The sequence below is a fragment of the Haemaphysalis longicornis genome, unplaced genomic scaffold (genome assembly GCF_048455015.1).
Source record: "Haemaphysalis longicornis isolate Haplotype H1 unplaced genomic scaffold, Haemaphysalis longicornis Haplotype H1 scaffold_7, whole genome shotgun sequence".
Taxonomy (NCBI): Eukaryota; Metazoa; Arthropoda; class Arachnida; order Ixodida; family Ixodidae; genus Haemaphysalis; species Haemaphysalis longicornis.
In genome coordinates this window covers 144239515-144259194 of record NW_027526422.1, presented here as the reverse complement: position 1 = coordinate 144259194, position 19680 = coordinate 144239515, and the positions used below count along the sequence as shown (strand labels likewise).

The 19680-nt window shown below is 45.6% G+C and overlaps 1 protein-coding gene across 5 annotated transcripts in view; it reads right to left on the bottom strand.

Moving 5' to 3' along the window:
* Positions 1-19680, bottom strand: part of LOC144147095 (uncharacterized) — a 364907-nt gene that overhangs the window by 29551 nt on the left and 315676 nt on the right. For all 5 annotated transcript variants that reach the window (XR_013317818.1, XM_077679149.1, XM_077679147.1 and 2 more), the window contains one exon: positions 924-985. Coding sequence is in view for 4 of the 5 variants with exons in the window: in XM_077679149.1 (XP_077535275.1) it covers positions 924-985 (62 nt within the window). In the remaining variant the exon portion in view is untranslated. The remainder of the gene's footprint in view (positions 1-923; positions 986-19680) is intronic.

Genomic DNA, 19680 nt, shown 5'->3' with positions numbered 1-19680 from the left:
AATTGGGTTCCTGATCGACCCCTGAATTTGGGAAAACGAAAATCACCAATCTTTACTTCCCATAAATGCGAAATTTGTCTCTGTTGCCGAATAACGCAATAGCTGCACTATTGCTATGAAATTGAAAGTACAGCCCTACCGAGAATGACCGCAATTTAACCCGAGACAGTACTCTGAATCCTTCAACTACTCCCTTGTCCTACGTTCCACATGTTATCTGATGCTCTTTTGATATCTGGGTGCTGTTTGCACACATCCTAGGAAGCTTAATGGTCCTCTTCCGTTCTTACAGTTGGATTCAGTTATCTGCTTGCCTCTTCGAATCAAATGTTCGGAATAAAACATACAAGTCCAAGAGTGATCCTATCTGAGGGGTTGAAAATGAGCGAATTTCCATCTTGACGCACCATTTCTATCATGTGCACGAATGCGCCAATGGAAGCATATATTTTTGTAACGTATTCCTACTCTAGAACCTTGTTTATCGCTGTCAAAATGCCAACAAAATTGGCACTTGCAACGTATGTCGCCAATACGTTTACTCAAAGCTTACCTTGTGTTCTTTACTTTTATCCTGGTGGATGTCATAATGATCAACAAACTAATCTTCGATCCAAAGTCTCCCAGAATCCTATATGATTCCATATTAGCGGCAGGATAGTTGTTGTAGCGAGCGCATTTCGCCAAAGTAGTCGATGTTAAAACTTGTACTACCCCGAGAACCCAAAAGTAACTGTCATGCAGCGACGCAACCTTTTGTGTTGTCCGCAAGTACTAGAGAAAGAATAACAGTATGGCTGCAGCATGCAAGAGTTTCGAACTGGCCATCGGGCTCCTGATGTGACCTCGAGGACGCCCTTGGTCCGCGGAGCAATCTTTGACAAACGCTATGTTAGAGCATGGGGAAGTGGAAAAAGGCTTACCTCCGGACCAAGCTTCGGTTGGTCAGTTTTGATGACTGATTCTGGCGTATGGATACTCTCCTCTGCAGAGAAACGTAATAGCATTTCAAATAAATATTTGTTTTCCTCACCATTAACAGCAAAAATGAGAGTACACGTTGGCTTTGTGAATAAACTAGCCGACGGTATTGCTAACCGCTAAGTTCTATAACTGATATGCAAAAAGGTCTGACATTCAGAGGTTTGTCTACTAATCTGGACCATTCTTACGCCGTTTATATTCATTGTTATTTGGAGCCTTCCGAGAAGAGAAACACCCACACCACCGCAAGGTACAGCAAACATTCGCAAAAATAGTTGAATAAACTGCATGAAACAAAATGTATACTGAAATGGCGATCACGGAGTCACGCAGAGAAATGGAGCACACAAAAACAGACGCAAGGAGTCAATATCTCCGGGAAACACTGCTATTCTTATTCAAAATTCACATGCCACATGCCTCCACGTTAAGAGACTGGCAAAGAAACCGCCGGGGCATAAAGACTTAAACACTGTTCTATTAGTCTGTATATCTGACAAGACGACACACGCCCATAGACTCTAAATGAATAGTGTGTTGAAAGGGAGTCGCTGCTACAATGACTCTCTTTAACGCTTCCAGGACGCCTCTTTTAAACAAAAGATATCACAGACACACATCACTTTTACAGTGGGAGAAATGTATTTGTGTCTAAACTTCATCACAACAATGGCACTTTAGGTTTGTTGGTACGGCATTGAGAGAGTTTGTGCGGCTCATGCAGAAACAGCCTAAGAAAGATGTAACACGTGGGGGTCTTCAGGCTTTGTTTTTGACTGAATGCAATGTATAAGTGTTTTGCAATATGTGGTGTTCAAAGCAGTAATCAACAATGCATACCACACTCAAGCTAGGCAATAATTTCATTTCTAATGTTGCCAAAACTGTGAGGAAACGAAAATGCTAAAGTGCACCGACCACCAAGTAGCGCACAAACCACGTGAAACAATATATACCACAATATATAATTGGATATATAGAAGGCAATGTCTCGGGTCTAGGCTTTTCAAATTTGCGCAAATATTGTGCATTATACCTGACTTTGCCTCGGTTTCTGAGTAAAAGGTGTTTAATTTTCTTGCGCAAAAGAGCACCGACACTTACCCATTTGTTTCCCCGATAATGCTTTGAGCGTAATCCTCATGCAAAAATCTAGCCCTTTTCGGAAAGCTACAAAACACAAGAGAGAATGAGGCCGCATGACATGATTACAACTGGGTTTAGCCTCAATTCTGCCCTCCTGCAATTCAGCCGTTTCAAGCATAGTATTCAGCCGTTTCAAGCGTTTCAAGCACACGTTTTTGCCATACCAAAAAGCACACCTAACACCCGATATTATCCTCAGTTACGTTTTAACAAGGAATCAGAAAGATAATCGTGTCCTTTTCTCTTCGTGATTTTATACATGAATTATATATTGATGGAAAATGTCCTACCTTCTCAAGTTAGTAGTTTTGCATTCAAATGAAGCTAGGTCATTGAAAGCAGAATACAAGGTTTGCGATTTAAATCTTTTTGGTGTTTGCTTTATGTCTACACAAAGTGTTTTTTTAATGATCATATCATTGATACGTTTCGTGCAGGTTACACGCTATTATTTTATCTTTGCAGCTGTCGGTGAGTGTCGTCTGCTTCAGAATGTTTTCAAGTGGGCCAGGTAGTCACATGACTCCATGGTGTGCATAATATTATTACTGTGTACAACACACAAAGCACTCATATGTCCAAAAGTTTAAATTAAACAAGGATAAGATATTTGTAGTTCGTTTTCCCAATTACAAGTAAAAGTGCAACACTGGCGAACCAGTGATGGTGTGAGCACCAGCAAACAATAGCAAGCGCCAACGTTCATGCGGTGTTGTCGTTCATGTATTTATCAATATCGCTACGTCTTTATTTTCCCACTACACCCTTTTATCATCAGGACATCTTTGTCTGGGAATGCCGCGGCACTCTTTCACCATCATCGTCGTTCGAAGGCTACTTACACGTTCGGGCTGCCCCTCACCAAAAAAGGGGGCCTCCTCGCATTCGTCCAAGCCATCTGGCCTGCGTCCCTCAGTACTACTAGTGTACACACAAAGCTAACCTATTCAATCCCCTACTACGACAAGTGGATTCAGCCGTTGAAGCGAAGGCAGGGCGACTCACGCATTTGCAATGACCAATTCGCGCATTAAAACGGCAGCCGAATAGAAACGGTATGTATGAACATGGGTATGAATTGTGTTTAACCAAACTTGTTGTGGGCTAGCTGGTTCATGATTGTTAAAAAATATCTTTGTATTATGAACTCTAGGAACCGTTTAAAACCAAGCAAAAAGGCGATAAGTGTATCAGGGATACGTCGGTAGTCCTGTTTAATTCGGAGAAATCTTTTTTCGGGCGTTTCGGTGATTAACGAATATGTGTACTTTTGGTACTCTTACTATTGCGCATGCTGCGTATGCTCCAGTTGTTTCTATATTTACCGGCTACCGCGGTGAATAAACTTCACTTAAAAGTTAGCGCTTTTTTCTTCTCCTTTCTTGTGGTCTTTGGTTTTTTGCTGTAGACACATGTCTAAGATGTATGAATCAGGTATTGTGAAATTTCATAAGCACTGCCCTAAATTGTCTACAACAGTTCTTTGATGCAGCTATCAACGGCGTACTGTGTTTGGGAATGGACCGATAATAGCTGCAATGTGGCCGATTTTTTGTAAGTGCAATCCCTGCGAATAATACCGAGTGATTTAGTTGTTGGCTTTCTGTGTTTCGGCCAACATACAAAACGTTATGCACGCATTGTTTGATTGCTCGCGTAGCGTACACGTGCCCCAACTGTAAAAGAGCGGTTCATATTCGCTGCTCTTGTTTTTGCTACGCACTAACATGTGAACCCCATCCATATTTTTTAGAGCCGCCTCGTTTTACCCTCGTGCGAGCGGCTCCGCTCAAGCTAGTCCATAGAGTCTGTGCAACAGAATGTTTGAGCTACGAAGTGGGCGGCCAACCAGCCAGCGCTAACGTAGTCCCAATGATATGCTGATTTCGTTGTGTGCGCAAGAGGTGTTACGTTTCGAACTGTTGAATTACTTAATAACTGTTATCTAAAAACGAAGGACTTTCAATTGTTAGCATGTTCATCGATTCATGACTAGCGACTACGACGGATACAGTGTGCCTCGCATGAAGGAAGTGCCTGTTTACATTTAGTTGTGCGTCCGTAAGCGGAAGAGGGGTGTCAATTGTTTTTGCTTCAACGTGCCATGATGGAATCGAGTAGTAAAAGGAAAAGGGCATAAGAATACGCAACGCCGATTTCATGGGTGACAAATAATTGACGGATCAAACGTTTCCGTCATACGCGCCTACAATATACACAGCGACCTAACGCAAAGCGCCTGGAATAGCTGAATACAGGGACGGCGGTTATAAACTTTCAGTCTGTTTTAACAAATAAATTAATTTTTTGTCAGAAGAATTGCAGTGAAAGCCTACCAGCAAGGGTAATTTGTTACGCCTCTTAATAGACATAGGAACGCCAGCTGGTGTGACAGGTGTGGCCAAGGGAGTGACAATTGATAGAGAGGAAATAAACACTAGGGAGGCAAATGTACAGTTTTACGTGGTAGAAAATATGTTTCTGTATTTCCTATCATCAAATACATTTAAGAGTAGATATAACAACAGTTGACAAAAAGGGGAAAGTCTTTGTTACATGCAGGTTTCGAGTCAAGGCCCACGTAAATGAACCAGAAACGAAATCAGAGCGGTGAACTCACCCTTCAAGGATTTATTTCACAGTGAAAAACTGCGTGATTTGCGAGTGCGACTTTCCGCCGCTCTTAGCCACTACATGGCGGTCCGAAGAAGCAAGCTCGCCTACCACTGTAATCCCACAGGAAACTGAAGTGTCAAACATTGCCTTTGGACAGTTTTCGGTGCCTTTATGCCTGTAAACGACTAAACGTTAAAGGCCGGTATTTCGCGAATTTGGTGCTCTTTTTTGCAATCGAAATTGGCAAGAAGGTTCTGTGTGACAGTATACCGGGTGGCGATGTTATTTGTCGCCGGTGGAGACGGCATTTAAAATTTCGAGATTCTGTTGAAAAGACAATACTTTCGCTTTCTGGCTAGAAAAGTTCTGACCGACGAAACGACGCCAGAGATAGCAGTGGAGACGCGCGACTACACGCCGACAGGCAGGCCTAGCACCTCAAAACACGTTTTGAACCCACACTGAACTCACACGAGGAAACGCGCAGCCGTTTTTTGAGCGCGTAAATTCACTAAATTGGGGCATTTCTGCAGCAGATTCTATATTTCTAAAAACAATGACTCCTCAGCGTAGCGAATTCCTTTGATCATGGTCACCGTCGCAATGCCTTCGCTACATAGAGGACGAAAACACATGGGCTTTAATTGCCCTGGAAATGGGAAATTGGAAAACTTCGTTAAATCCTGGAGTTCATTACATAGAGTTTGTTTACATCCAGGTTTAACTGTATACATGCACGCTTCTTGGAATCTCGTTACCATTTTCCAGGTATGGAAATTGAGAGCTTGTTCGTTGCGACTACGAACCCTAATTTGGCCTTCTATGCCCGTGTACTGTGAGAACAGTGTTTAACAGCGAAGCTGTTTACCAGATCGTACTTTTTTGTGTCGGCAGGTACAAATACCAAGAAATTGCCGAGCGTGCGCACATGAGCGCGGGCCTCGCAGCAACCGCCCGGTAGGTAAAAAAACCAAGACAATAACTAGCGTTCGTGTGAGCGTGTCTAGCGTAGACCACCGAGCGTTCCCCGAGCAGGTAAAAAAACAATAAAATGCCGAGCGCTCGTGAAGAAGCATGCTTCTCAAGCCACGCATACCCCACTTATGGAGATAGGCCAAGAGTGGCAAGAAAAACTTAAGCGTTAGGCGTACTCGTGGCAACACTTCCTTTGAATGGGAAAGCGTCCACCCTCGCCGTATTCGTAGCAACGCTTGTTCGGAACGAGAAAGACATATGATCGCGTACGCCCTCCACCATGATTATCACTTCAAAAAATGAAGGAAGCTCACACTTATAGCAACAAAGATAGAGTAAAGGTTATTGCCACAGCGAAGAAGAAGCAAATCGGCTGCCATCGTGGACATAAACCTTCGCGTTGGTCCTCAACGTTGCGTGCAGCTTCGCTACCTTCAACTCTTATGGGTTTGTGTGAGCTTCCTTTATTTGTTAGCGATCGGGGATTTTTCTCAGTTGTTGCAGTGGACGGCTTTATGCTCAACGTTTACGTGTTGATGTACCCGTATTTTATTCAGTATTGCGAACTGCAACCTAATTTTTTGCTGTCTTTTTTGCTCTACTTTAAGCTACCCTGTGTCACCAGCGGGGATATTTTGTTTCTGTGGCGTCTATTTTTATTACGTGATTCTGCTACTGAGCATAAAATATTGGCAACTATTTTTTTGATAAGCGATATCTACAGCTTAGTCCAACAAAGCACAGCTATAAGTGATTTATCTAGAAAAGAAAAAAAAATTAAACACAGCGTTTGTCACCTGTTCTGGCGTCTGTTTATCGCAATTTCGTTTGCCTCTGGGCAATGCGTTTAGCGGAACCACAAACACAGCTCTTATGCACGAATCTGACCGAATACACAATGACGGTAAAGAAACGCTCTTTTCCTTTTTGTGCAAAGTGCACGTGGCGGATACAGTAGCCCTAAGAAGCCACCTCTTTAATGGTGCCTCCAGTGCGTAGTAAACACCTTTCTCGCTCAGAATCTCGTTGATCTAAATGGTTAATTTGTTAAGATAATTATGTGAAAACACAAGGGCGTTCATTTTTTCTGATGTGGCATATGTTCGTTCATAAGTGCCGGCAGAGCAAGAATTATGTAGCGTCAGTTATCGCTTACTTGTTTCAAGTGTTTATTGTCAGGCGGGCATTGTTTGAATTAGGTAAGCTCGAACCGACGCATTGCATTTCACTTCTTCTCCCTCTCTGCTGCCGATCTCGTCGCCGCTGTCAGCAGAGACAGAGACGGAGGATAAGTGAGCTCGTCTAACACCCAGTTTGATCTTCCTTTAATTTTATAAAAAAAATTGTTTCCACTCATGTGCTTCCCCAATACAACTCAACCAACCATCGTTCATGAATCATGCAGTAATTAGGCTTAGCAAAAAATATCTCTTTGAAGTAGTAAAGGGTGTGGTGAAGTGCGTTTCACTTGTTTCTGGTCTCCCTCCTTTAGAGCCACGTATGTGAATTCAAATGATGTCGCATTGGGAATCGTTGTGGGTATCGTTTACAGCTGCGCTTTCCGACCCAATCATAGGGTGGATTGGCCCGTATATTTTTACCTCCGGTTTTCTTTTTGACGATTTGTGTTTTAACCAACCGCACTATCAAAACTACGTGGGGTGGAGGCTACTATTTTGGGCCAATTGTCAGTTTGTTGTAAGCACAATTAGCGGTTTCGACTGATGCGATTGTATTCTTAGCAGCACATTCTGCCCGAGTGTCAACTTCTTTTCACACTTCCATGTTTTTATACGAAAGAGCCATTCTAAATAGCGCAATGGCTTTTATTGACATGTTAGCACTACATTTGCAGCTAAAGATAGGACTGCAAATGAAAAATAAATCTTTTGGCGTATGCGTCAAGAAAGCCTAGAGGTGACTGTAAAATATGGCATGAGCTGATCACGTGTTAAGTGAAATTGTTGTATTCAGTGAGTCTCCTGTTTGTATCCTTATTAATGGGTAACTGCAAGCAGCGAGAGCGAGAGTGACTAGATATGTGAGAAACATAACTTAATTGGGCACAGCAAAGATGTTATCTCGGCTACAGGGGAGAGCAGTTACTGTTGCTCAATTTTTGCGGGCAGGAAGCACACAAAATTCGAGTGTTCAGTGAAAGCGTAGGCCGGAATTGGAGGTAGTCTATTTTTTTATCTCCCGTCATTGTCGCCTTCACTACCTTTTTGCTGCACTCCTTGATTGAGGTTTGGCTTCGCTCGTCATTGTCGCTGCATGTGCTAACCCAATAATTTTTGTCAGACACAGTTGTCGCTTAGGCGCTGCTCAAGCGTACAGTCAAACACTGCTTAACTGTTTATGCTTTTTTATGCTTTATTTTTGCGTGGGCATGGCTGGATCGCTCTACGAGTTTTGCAATATTTCGCACGTTCTGCGCTAGCAACTAGTGGTCCTCGATTCTTGGAGTCGTCATGGTTGGTTGAAATAGGTGACATAACTGGATCGAGTAGGTTTCTTTAAGAGGATGGACGTCAACAAAAGGTTCCCGGCATAGAAAGTGACTCCTTGTCAGGAGTGCCTTCCGTTGTAGTGCCGGCACGGGTGCAAAAAAATGTTACCTAACCATGCCTGGATCACTTCGTATGACTTCGACATGGTAAAAAAGCGCAATAAAACGAGGACACAAGAAAAAGGCGGTGACGCGTCCCGTGTCACCGCCTTTTTCTTGTGTCCTTGTTTTATTGCGCTTTTTTACCATGTCGAAGTCCCATCACCAACTAGCCCAAATTTCTGCCCTGAATAGACTTCGTATGAATTGCACTTTTGGCAAGCGTCGCACTATCCGTCAGTGGTCGTCTATTCTTCACGTGGTCATCGTGGGTTGAAATGGGTGATGCCCAGAACCAACCAATGGATTCCTTCACGAAGATACACGTTACCAGCAGACTCTCCAATATAAAGCCTTTCTGGACGGGAGCGCCTTCAGTGAGAGTAGCGAAACGGATGCAACAATGTCGCCTTACCATGCCTGGATCGATTTTCAGCTTTTGCCACTTTTCGCAAGCTGCATGCTATGAACCAGTGGTCCTCCATTCTTCGCATTCTCGTCGCGCAATAAAATGGATAACGCCACAGAAAGCGACCATTGGATTTTTTCTAGGGCATGCATAAGGACAAGAGACTTCCGGGGTATAAAGCCTTTCTGGACAGCAGCGCCATGAGTCGTAGTTGCCTGGATGCAACAATGTCGCGTGTTGCCCGGATGCAAAACTGTGGCCTAACCATGCCCGGATCGCGTCCTTGAATTTACAACATTTCGGAAGCTGCGAAAAACCAGCCCGTGGTCCTCAATTGTTGCCGACGTCATCCTGGGTTGAAATGTGTGACGCCACCGGCAGGGACCAATGATTTCTAAAAGAGAATGTTTGTGAACAACTGGCACCTGTTATAGATAGTCCTTCTGGACGGGAGATCCTTAAGTGGGAGCAGCGGCAGACGTGTCACGATGTTGTCTAACCATGCCTTGATCTCTTTGCAGGTTTTGCCAGGATTTCCATGAATATACGTTTTGCAAGATATGCGCTCTCTACCAGTGGTCCTCGATTCTTCCCGTCGTCATGGCAGATTGAAATGTGTGACTCCACCAAAACCAACCAATGGATACCTTCAAAAGGACGCACGTCAACAACACTCATACGGCACATGAAGCCCTTACTCGACGGGGGTGCCTTCCATTCGAGTAGCGACACGTATGCAACAAGGTCGCCTAACCCTGCCTGGATCGCTTTGAAGGTTTTGCCACTTTTTTCCGTTTGCGCACTATCAGCCACTAAGCTTCAAATCTTGTTGTCATCATCGTGGGATAAAATGAATGACGCCACCGGAATCGACCAACCGGTATCTTTAAGGGGATGCACATTACCGACGGACTCACAGCATATGACGTCCTTCCGGAGAGGAGCATTATCACATGGAGTAGCGGCACCGATTTAACATTGTCACCTAACCATGCCTGATCGATTTGCAGATTTTGCCAACTTCGCAAGCCACGCAATATAAGCCCGTGGTACTGAATTCTTGCTGTCGTCATTGTGGGTTCAAATGAGTGACGCTTCCGTACTGACCAATGGTTTATTGCAGAGGATGCACGTCACCAACAGGACCACGGCATATGAAGCCGATCCTAAACGGTGGCGCCTTCAGTGGGAGAAGCCGCATGGATGCAAAAATGTTGCCTAACCACGCCTACACTGGTTTACAGATTTGCCAATTTTTCAAGATACGCGCTATCAAAGAGTGGTCCCCTAATCCTGCCGTCGTCATCGTGGGTTTAGTTGGGTGACACTGCCAGAACCGACCAATTAATTCCTTCACAAGGATCTACGTCACCAATGGACTCACGGCATTTAAAGCCGTACCTGGATGGGAGCACCTTCATTGGATGTGGCAGCCCGGATGCAGCAAATTAGCCTAACAATGCCTGAATAGCTTATCAGATTTGGTTACCAGCCTACCTCGTAGTTTTGTTCGAACTGCCCTTGTGTTATTGTGCTGCCACTCCCGAAATGCTGTGCTGCGCTTAACTGTTCTGCACTGTGCTGTTCTGAACTGTGGTCTGGTTTTGCAATTTTTAGTTCCGGGGATATGAAGAAAAATCTGGGTCACCGCGTAAATGATTTGCTCGAATGAATTCTAGGAAAACAATGTTGAACGGAAAAATATTTTGTGAGATAAAAGAAAGCCCAGCTTTGATCTCTGGCAACTCCATCAAGTATTCTATTCTGCAGGGCACTTTGCTAAACCCCGAGAATAAAAATTTGTGCCAAGATGACAGCTTTGCAAAAATAGAGGATAGAGCTAGATGAAACAATCTGGTGGTTTTTGGCAGTTCAGAGAGCGCAGATAAAATGTGAGAAGCCTTTTAAGGGAAAGCACCTAAAGGTGTTTATTATGATCGTCTTGGCCTCCCTGTTTTGTCTGTGGAACGTGCTCCTAGGCTGGGCCAAATTGGCGCAGATGGAGGAAGACTTGTGATCTTGCGACTGTTTATTTTAACGAAAAAGTCCAAGTTTTTAAGACTAGCAAGAAGCTAAAAGCAAACAAGTAGGTCTATCGGATGGTTACTCGCACGACATATTACAGAAAAGAAACCGTCTGTGGCACTCCACCCAAGCCGACAAGCAACATGGTGCGAAGGCAACACTGGTAAACTCTATGCTGTTTATCAATCATGTTGCCTACATGTGTGGCCTTCAGTTTAATCTTAGCGTACAACTTCTTCCTCGACAAGGCACCGCCCCTAGGAAATCTGGGCATCAAGGAAGGAAGGAAGAAAACCTTATTAAGAAAGGATGGCCCGAAGCCACAGGGGAAGGGAGAGGGCAGGAAGGACGCTAGTAATGTCCAGCCATCGACGCCGCACAGACAAAGCTCCAGAGTGCTGTCAAGGTGTCCTTCACACGCCAAGAGGGCCGAATCCACTCTTCGTAGGAGTGAACCCACGGCGGGTGGTGTTGGGCGCGAAGCACGGCAAGGCCCGGGCAAGACCAGACGAGGTGCGGAAGGTCAGAGCACATTGGGGTCCAAGAGAGAAGGGGAGGAACTGGGAGCTGATCCGGTCTGTGGAGGTCCTGCGAGGTCTACAGAATGGGAGTTTCCCGCCGTTGTTGACGTCGGAGAACCTGCCGGCGGTATGTTGTTGCCGTGTTGGGATTCACTGCCCGAAGGGTCAAAGTGAGTGTGCCGTCCTCGCCACCGTGCGACGATGTCAGCGGTAATGGCGAAGCCACAACGGGCCCGGTTGAGAAAAACCTGGGCGCCGCGAGATAAGCCAGGAGGCAGAAGATGCGGGTTCTGGGGTACTGATGACTGGAGGTGAAGGCGCCGGGCATGTCGGTGACGCTGGCGCTCCTCGTCAGGATCGAAGTGGGCTCCGCTGGATATAGTCTCCCCGGGCTGACGGCGGTACGACGAAGATGCCTCGCTCGCCAGCCTGTGGGCGCTTTCATTACCGGGATGCCCCCCATGGCCAGAGATTCACCGTACTGTTACTGGCGTGTGGAAGGCGTTGTGCAGAGAGCTGCATGATTGTTTAATGCAGTGTGCTGCAGAGTGTTTCCGTGGAATTCCTATAAGGGAACGTAAGGCCTCGGCACAGTCCGTGAAAATGTGCACACGGTGGTACGCGCGCTGACTGCATGCCTGCAGAACGGAACGTGCTAGGCGTAGGCCTTGTTCAATAGCACGCAGCTCAAGGGTGGTGGTGTTCGGAATGGAGTCGACGATGTAGGCTGTAACGCTGTGTTCATTGCTGTCTGCCGCTACAGCTGCAATTGCCAGAGCATCCGTGCGAGGTTGCCAGGAGGCGTCCACGTACACACGTACACACGTGGGCATCACGATTGATACTGGGAGCCGTATGAACTGACGATAATCTACGTAAATTCCCGAAGCCTTTTAACAAAACCGAATTGCTGGAATGCTTCTCTTTGCTACATGACCCACACTTCCTTGTGGTAACAGAAACCTGTCCAACTAAGATTTCACTAGTGATTAGTTTTCCCAAATCGTTCAATATTCTTCGTAAAGACTGAACAGCGAGGGGTGGGGTCGTGGTATTGCTGATCAAAGACACACTCAGATACAAGCCGTTTCGTTAATCTACATTCACAAAATTATGTGGTTAACGCTTTTAGTTGGCCGTGTAGTATTAGCAATTTGACTAGTGTATCGGCCTCCCAGAATTCCATACATTTTAGTTTTACTAGATGACCACTTATCAGAGTCACCTAGTGACAGAAGCAGAATTATACTAACCGGATACTTTAATATATTTGTGGTAAACTGCAACGAAAGCATTCCGGGGCCCCCAGAGCAGACGCACGCTGACACTACGCTTGAGATAATGGCAAATCGTAGCCTCATTCCAGTTGTCAACAGGCCGACGCGAATACTGAAACTATACCAGTCTACCCTTGACTTGTTATATTTATTTTATGAAACCTTCAGGTATGAACGGAACATTGAAGACAGAAGTTCAGGCCCAAAACGGGTTGTAGCTTGGCTCAGAATTACATGAAGCACACTATGCACTTCAACGGTGAACGTCGGTAATTTTCCACATATCAATGACGCATCAATCTTCGGTTGCCCTGAACTGGCTTTTGCCGGAATGCCGGAGGATGGCGATGTAAATTTGATAAAAGCATATTTTAAATCTGTGATTCAACACTGCGTTGCCATCCTGTTGGAAAAATAATAAAGAGGTAGCTTGGCAGCTGCCTCCTACTATCACCGTCATTGTAAAGATCTATCCACCAATAAAGATTCGCTCACGTCCCGCGGTCCTCGCCTCGGTTTTTCAACAAAATGGTGCCGTGACCAGGATCCAAGGATAACACAGTTGAAAACCTGAGTTCGGACCGCCCCACAACGATGACGTGAGTGACCGCAACGATGGGACTACACTGCTCCTCCTGACCATTGACCGAAAGCGCACGCGGAGAAAACACAAGGACTTGAGGACGCGCCAGACCGGCAGCGGACCCCACGCTCTCAACGATTTACCGATTCTCCGCGGACGTCTCGCGTAGACCACTGAAAGACAACGACAACGGCTTCGACATCAACGACAATGGCTTCACCATTCAACCGAGCGTGATCCTTCTCGACGACCACCTAGACATTAACGACGTCGAGAATGAACCTGCAAGGCCTTTGCCAAACAAGACGCCTAATCCGACAGGACGTCAAAGCACTGATCGAAGACATTAAATCCCGCATGACTGACGAGACATCTTTAATCGGTGAGCTAATGTCCCAGAAAAAACGTCTATCAGAAAAATATGAAATCCTCAAGAAACTGGACGGTGAAATTGAAGAGCTTGTCGAATTGGACGATTTAGAGAAAGAATATGAAGCATCATTAGAATTCGAATATTCAATCCTGCTGACAAAATTTAGAAGGGAGCGATTGTTCCCGGAGTTACAAAAATATCCTCGCAATGACACTAGCAATAGCCTCCGAACAAGACAGCAGCACCATAAATAACAGAGTCAGCCCTAAAGAACAGTGGCCGTCCTTACGAAAACACCGATAATAAGGCTCAAATAAGGCTCAACCGAAACGCGTGATAAAGTACAGAGGGAGCCTAAAAACAAGTAATCAAGGGAAAGCCCCACGTCGAAGGACCTGTATACACCTGAAGAGACGCATCCGGTACTTGAATTTCCGAAGGACCCGACAGTCAACCCGACACCCATGCCGCATGAAGTTTGTGCGAAGTCTGCAAGGCCGTCATCCAGGACGGACGACGGTCAAATCAAGTCGATTACCCTCTTCAGATTCTGCAAGGCGCAGGGCGGCTACGACGTTCATGACAAGGATTGTGACCACATTGAACTGATCACGGGACCTTAGACGAAAGTGTTAAAAGACGAGTGTTTGATGACCGTTGAAAACTGCAATCTTTTACGTCATGCCAATTCTCCTCCGCCATTTATCGCATTGCCGGGAGGATGTTGGAAAAATATTAGAGGAAGAAGAGGTACCTTGCCAGCTGCCTCCTACTGTCACTGTCATTGTAAAGATCCATCTGCCATTAAAGATTAGCTCACGTCCCGCGGTCCTCGCCTCGGTTCTTCAACATTCCGTCAGCCTCTGAAACCTTAACGATCTGAAAATTCACACCCCAGGATAACGCGAAATCTCATCTATTGAACACGAAGTCTAAAGCGCGTGCAAACAAAGGCGAAAAATGATACTTTGATGGCCCAGCTTTTTGCGGAAGTGGAAAAAAGGTTGCAAAATGCTAGAACGCAATTTTTAGGTAATACACTGACCAAATATTTAAAGATTCGTCTCAAAACGTTTGTTGGTACCTATCGGGCAATAAACTCTGAATAAACGCAGTTTAGTTTGGCAGAAATATTTGTAGTCAGCCGATGAGATATTGCAGGCTTTCAACTTTTTTTCGGGTCCGTTCTCACTTCACAAGAAACTTTGAATTTCGCGGAAGAGTCAGCTGAGGCATTAAGTGTTATTGTTGTTATGTCGCATTAAGGTGTTCTGGCATTTCTGTGAGACTCGGACGTAAATAAATCGTGCGTGCATGATATGATTCTCAGAATTTCCGAAGCTATATTTTGAATGGATGCCTTATTTTTGTTAAAATATTTACAGGGTCATTGTAAAAGCCCTTTGTTCGGAGTGAATGAATAGTGGCGAAAATCCTGCGGGTATTGAGATAGCGGGCACACTGAGTGTTAAAAATTACCGCCCAAATTGGTCTTACGTATGCAGTATGACATATGTTAGAGCACATAATGCGTAAATATTTGGCCGAATACATCGGAACCAGCAACCTTTTGCTATAAAAACATCGTGGTTTTCATCGGCGTATCCTAAATATCCCAATGATTTGAAACTTCACCTGGTTTTGCTGAAGCCATAAACTCGAAAGACTGAGTTGATACAGTTTCGATTGATCTTTAAAAAGCCTTCGAAAGAGCATGCCATGTAAAGCTTACTAATAAGACGTTATATTTTGGTATTATTCTGGATATTATTTGATTGATTCAGGCCTATTTACATACATGCAAAAGATTGTCAAAGTTTCTACCACACAAATCTAGTTTACCCGTAACATCTGGAGGGCCTCAACGGTGTCTCTAGGGAGCTATTTTGTTTCTTTTATATGTCAGTGACATTGCAAGCTACACACACTCAGCTAATAAAGGGCGACTATTCGCTAACGACTGTTTGATTTTGTAAAAGTGTCCGGGATCAGGAACCGCTGAATGTTTCTTGAAAAGTTGAGAATGATTCGTGTTTGCAGTGGAATATGCAGATACATTACAAAAACGTATTTGTATAATAGTTAGGAAGCATTTGCATTTTACAATACCAAGAACGGCATTTAAATTAGGTGATCGAGTAACCTCAAATCCTTTGGTCTGACAATGGATAAAATTTGAATTGGAATGAACACATCGCTTATGTATTTGGTAATGCTAAAAACTAGGTTTTATCAAACGAAACTTCAGAGACGCAACTGTGGATGGTAAACTGAGGGGATACAAAACTTTTGTGAAGCGAACTCTGGAATATGGAAGCATTATCTCTAACCGTATCAAAATTACAAATACGCGTCAGCGAGTTCAACGAGGGGCTGCTAGGTTTGTTTGCGCAGCCTATTTATATATTTACGCATTTATTACAGTACCCACAGCGAAAGTTTGGCATTACAGGGGGGGGGGGGGTGGATGCACTACATATCCCACTGCAAAATGAAAGCAAATAGCACAGCACACGTGAAGGCTACAATTACAGTGGAGGGCAATTCGCTAGCACAAATGAAGTGCGTGAACAATCACAGTACACCCCCTCACAAAAAGCACAACCATACATGCGGCAAGCGAAACATAGCGAATCTGTTGGCTTAAGCAACAAAGTAAAAAAATACAAACGCAGTCACACGGCTGAAGCAAAGGCATCATTGGAGATAACAATATGACATAGCGCGGCCACCTGTTCCATTCACTGACTATCTTAGGTAGAAATTACATCCTAATAAGCTCCGTTCTACATCTATACTCTTTAATGTTCAATGGGCGGCCACGGCTTGCAGAAGTAAAGTATAATCTTGTGCCATTATGTAGGCATCACGATTGAAACCTGTTTTGGAATGGTACATGTTGTGCGAAACGTTCTCTAAACGTCTTTCTCCAGTTTTGTAGTGTATTCCAGCCTACGTTCCTCTTTGTTTGGGATACCGTAAAATACCGAGTATAAGTTGAAACCACAATGCATAATTTTAAACGATTCGTCACAATCAGTCAGTGACTATCTTAATTGCCAAACCTTAACTCCTGCTACTAGCCTTGCGTAGATAAATGGCCACGCTTACATTTTGACACGAGCTATACAGCGGGAAATTCAACTTACTTCTTGATTTATATTTGCAATTTCCAAAACGAGTGTCTTTCCGCATCAATTATCCGTATGCTGTTATGTCTTGTTTTCCAAGGGTATGACTTTAGGCATACCTTTCTTCTGAAATCTATTGTGAAGTGAAATTTACTTGACCCGTGAGTTTTTGTGCAACCAAATACTACTGAGAGCTTTGGAAAAAAACTTGTAAAGATTTCTAAACTACCATGGGTTACTTTTAGATGCGAAGGATCTCATGCCCGGGGCTGTGTCCCTCCCTCCCTTGTCGTTGTTGTCCGCCGTATGCATTCCCACTGCGCATGCCTCCCCAGGCACCGCTGATGATGATTGTGGCAGGCTGCCCCTAGGGATTGGCCAAACAAAGAATCCATCGCGAGAAAGCTTCTCGTTCAACCACCGTCGTCATCGTCACGTCGGAGAACCCTGAGTACCACACCCCCACTGCGCACGCCTGGCCAGGCACCGCTGATGATAATTGCAGCAGGATGCCCCTTGGAATTGGCAACCAAAGAATCCCTGACAAGATAGCTTCGCGCTGAACCACCATCGTCATCTTCTCGTAGGGAAACCCAGAGTAGTATGCGAGGCATTCCTCCTCTCCTCTGCGACACTCCACTCCTTGCGGGATTGCGCAACGATTGGCCACACCTACGGCTTCGCGCGCGATAATGCGGAGCAGCCTAGGGTTAGAGACGCTACGGTAGCCGCTGCATGTTCCGATGGGGGCGCCACCATAGCTCCGCGGTATAAATGGCGCGCGTGCGCGTTCCGCTCCCCTCATGCTCCTCCCACAACGCCGCGATTGAACTGAAAACTAATGGGAACTTAAGTCGACCCCATGGCTGCATCGCATACTCCTCAGGGTTCCCCTACGAGAAGATGGTGATATTTTTATATTTGTTCCTCGCAGTGACATATGTGTACCTTTTGTGCTCATTAGTGTGATTGGTGATGTACTTACCACTCCTTTAACCACCCGATAGGACTGTTATAGGAGTGGAAAGTAAATCATCAGAGATTGGCGCCTCTCTTTCCACGCTTGTGAAGCTGGTTAAGCCTGCGCCACCTCCATTTCTTCATCTGATCTCAAAGGAGTAGTGGGCGAAGCGGGCGTCTTCGGTCATGCACCTTTAGGAGTGCTGGCTGCGCGTGCCACACGTGACTGCAACAGCGCACTGTTTGCGGAAGCAAAACGTGCGACCCCCCAAATCCTTGCCCAGTGTTCCTTTTGGTGCCACTGGGACACTAGTCGGTAGTGAAGACCCCCTTCCAACAGTGGTGCTGGACGCCAGTACCACCGGTGGCGACACAGGCAGTGTAGGAACGTTCTGGGCTGCTTTCAGCAACCCCGAGGGGTGCGAATGGACTTATATGCGAGGCACTACTGGACCACTGCTGAAACATGACGCCACTCAGCCCACGGGGAACTGTGCCAGCATATGCTCTACATAAAAACATAGCTTTTTTTACCGCGCCAGGAAAAGTGACGTTTTCAGTCTGTTTCAACATAATTTTTTCTCTTGTGTAGAGACGTCACGAGGCTGTGTGGGATTTGGCAGGTCGAGCGTTTCTCGCCTTCTTGGTACATATCTCAGTTGGGTGGTGATGCTGGGCACATTTTCCACATACCAGAATCCCTCTGCATGTACCATGCCCGTAACGAAGACATTTGAAGCCCCCACGCAGATTGCGAAAGTATGGGCTACCCGTAGAGCGTACGACTGCAGAATTGATGGCCTGACAAAGGGGGCTTTTGCCAAACAGCAAGACAACAGGCTTATTCTCAATTGTTTTTGCCATCGCATCTAAGGTACCTTGTTTCACAGTTGTTCGACCTTGGTAACGGGGGCCTGCAACAAGATTTTATTCTATATTGTCCAACAATTCTATTTCAGAAATGACACACTGCGACGTGCTCAAGTTGCGGTGGGCTGACACAGCTGTTTTAAATTTTCACAAGTTGGTCTGGTTTAGACGTCTGAGCAGTCTTTGGTGTATATTTCGGCAAGCCCATCACCTGAAGGCAGTTTTTGTCTTATAACGCCTACTGACGATTCATTCCATAAATCATTCCACTCTGAAAACGGATTAGCTGGTTGGTGCAATTTAAGCTTCAAGAAAGAGGATCACGAGACATTTCGGAGACATTGTGAGGTGCGAAAAATATTTGCTGCAGGAAATGAACTTTTTCACTTTGCTGCGGACCTTTTTCGGATCCCGATCAATTTTAACATGCTTTTTTTGACAATACGATATTCCATAGTACAGGCAGGGGTGGAGGCACTTATTCGAAAGGGTTACCCTCCTACCCAGGAAGGTTCTAGAGCTCTCTCGCCGATAAATAGACAGACCCTATCCGGCGACGCTGGACGAAGCAGCAACGAGCACCGTTCGCTTCGCGGTTTCTCACCCTTCAGTTTTCAAGGCATCACCGCGGTCGGTCACAGCCTATTTATCAGAGCTCGGTGTCTACTGTGGCTTTGCTCCCCATCAACATAAATAGTCAAAGCGCCCTATGCAGGGCCACGGCAGGTAGCGGCAGTAGACTATCTGCGTGAAGCGACACCGCATTGTCACACGAGGGTCCGGGAAGTCGCCGTTTCATTCCTAGCGGAGGCGCAAGATGCGCCAGGAGTTGAGTCCGATGTCGATGCGGAGTGGTGAATTAATTTAGAGCGCCGCAAACCTGAGAGAACAACCGCGAGGATATAGTCACAGACAAATGCGGGATTGCAGTACTGGGAGCGGAGCTTTCAGTGCCGCAGGCAAATATGCTCAGGAGCCGGGGCCGCTCGACAGGGGTGTAGAACCACAAAGTGGGAGGCTGCAGCATTTTCGATCGAGTACGACGGAGCAGCGGTGCTTGCATTCCTAAGCGACAGCGGGACGACGTGACTGCGTCACACCTCATTCGTTCGCAGCACGGCTTCATCGGTTTGCGCCAGATGCTGGTTCTGAGCCATCACAAAATTCATCCAGTTCGCAACCTCTGGAGGACGAAGGAGGAG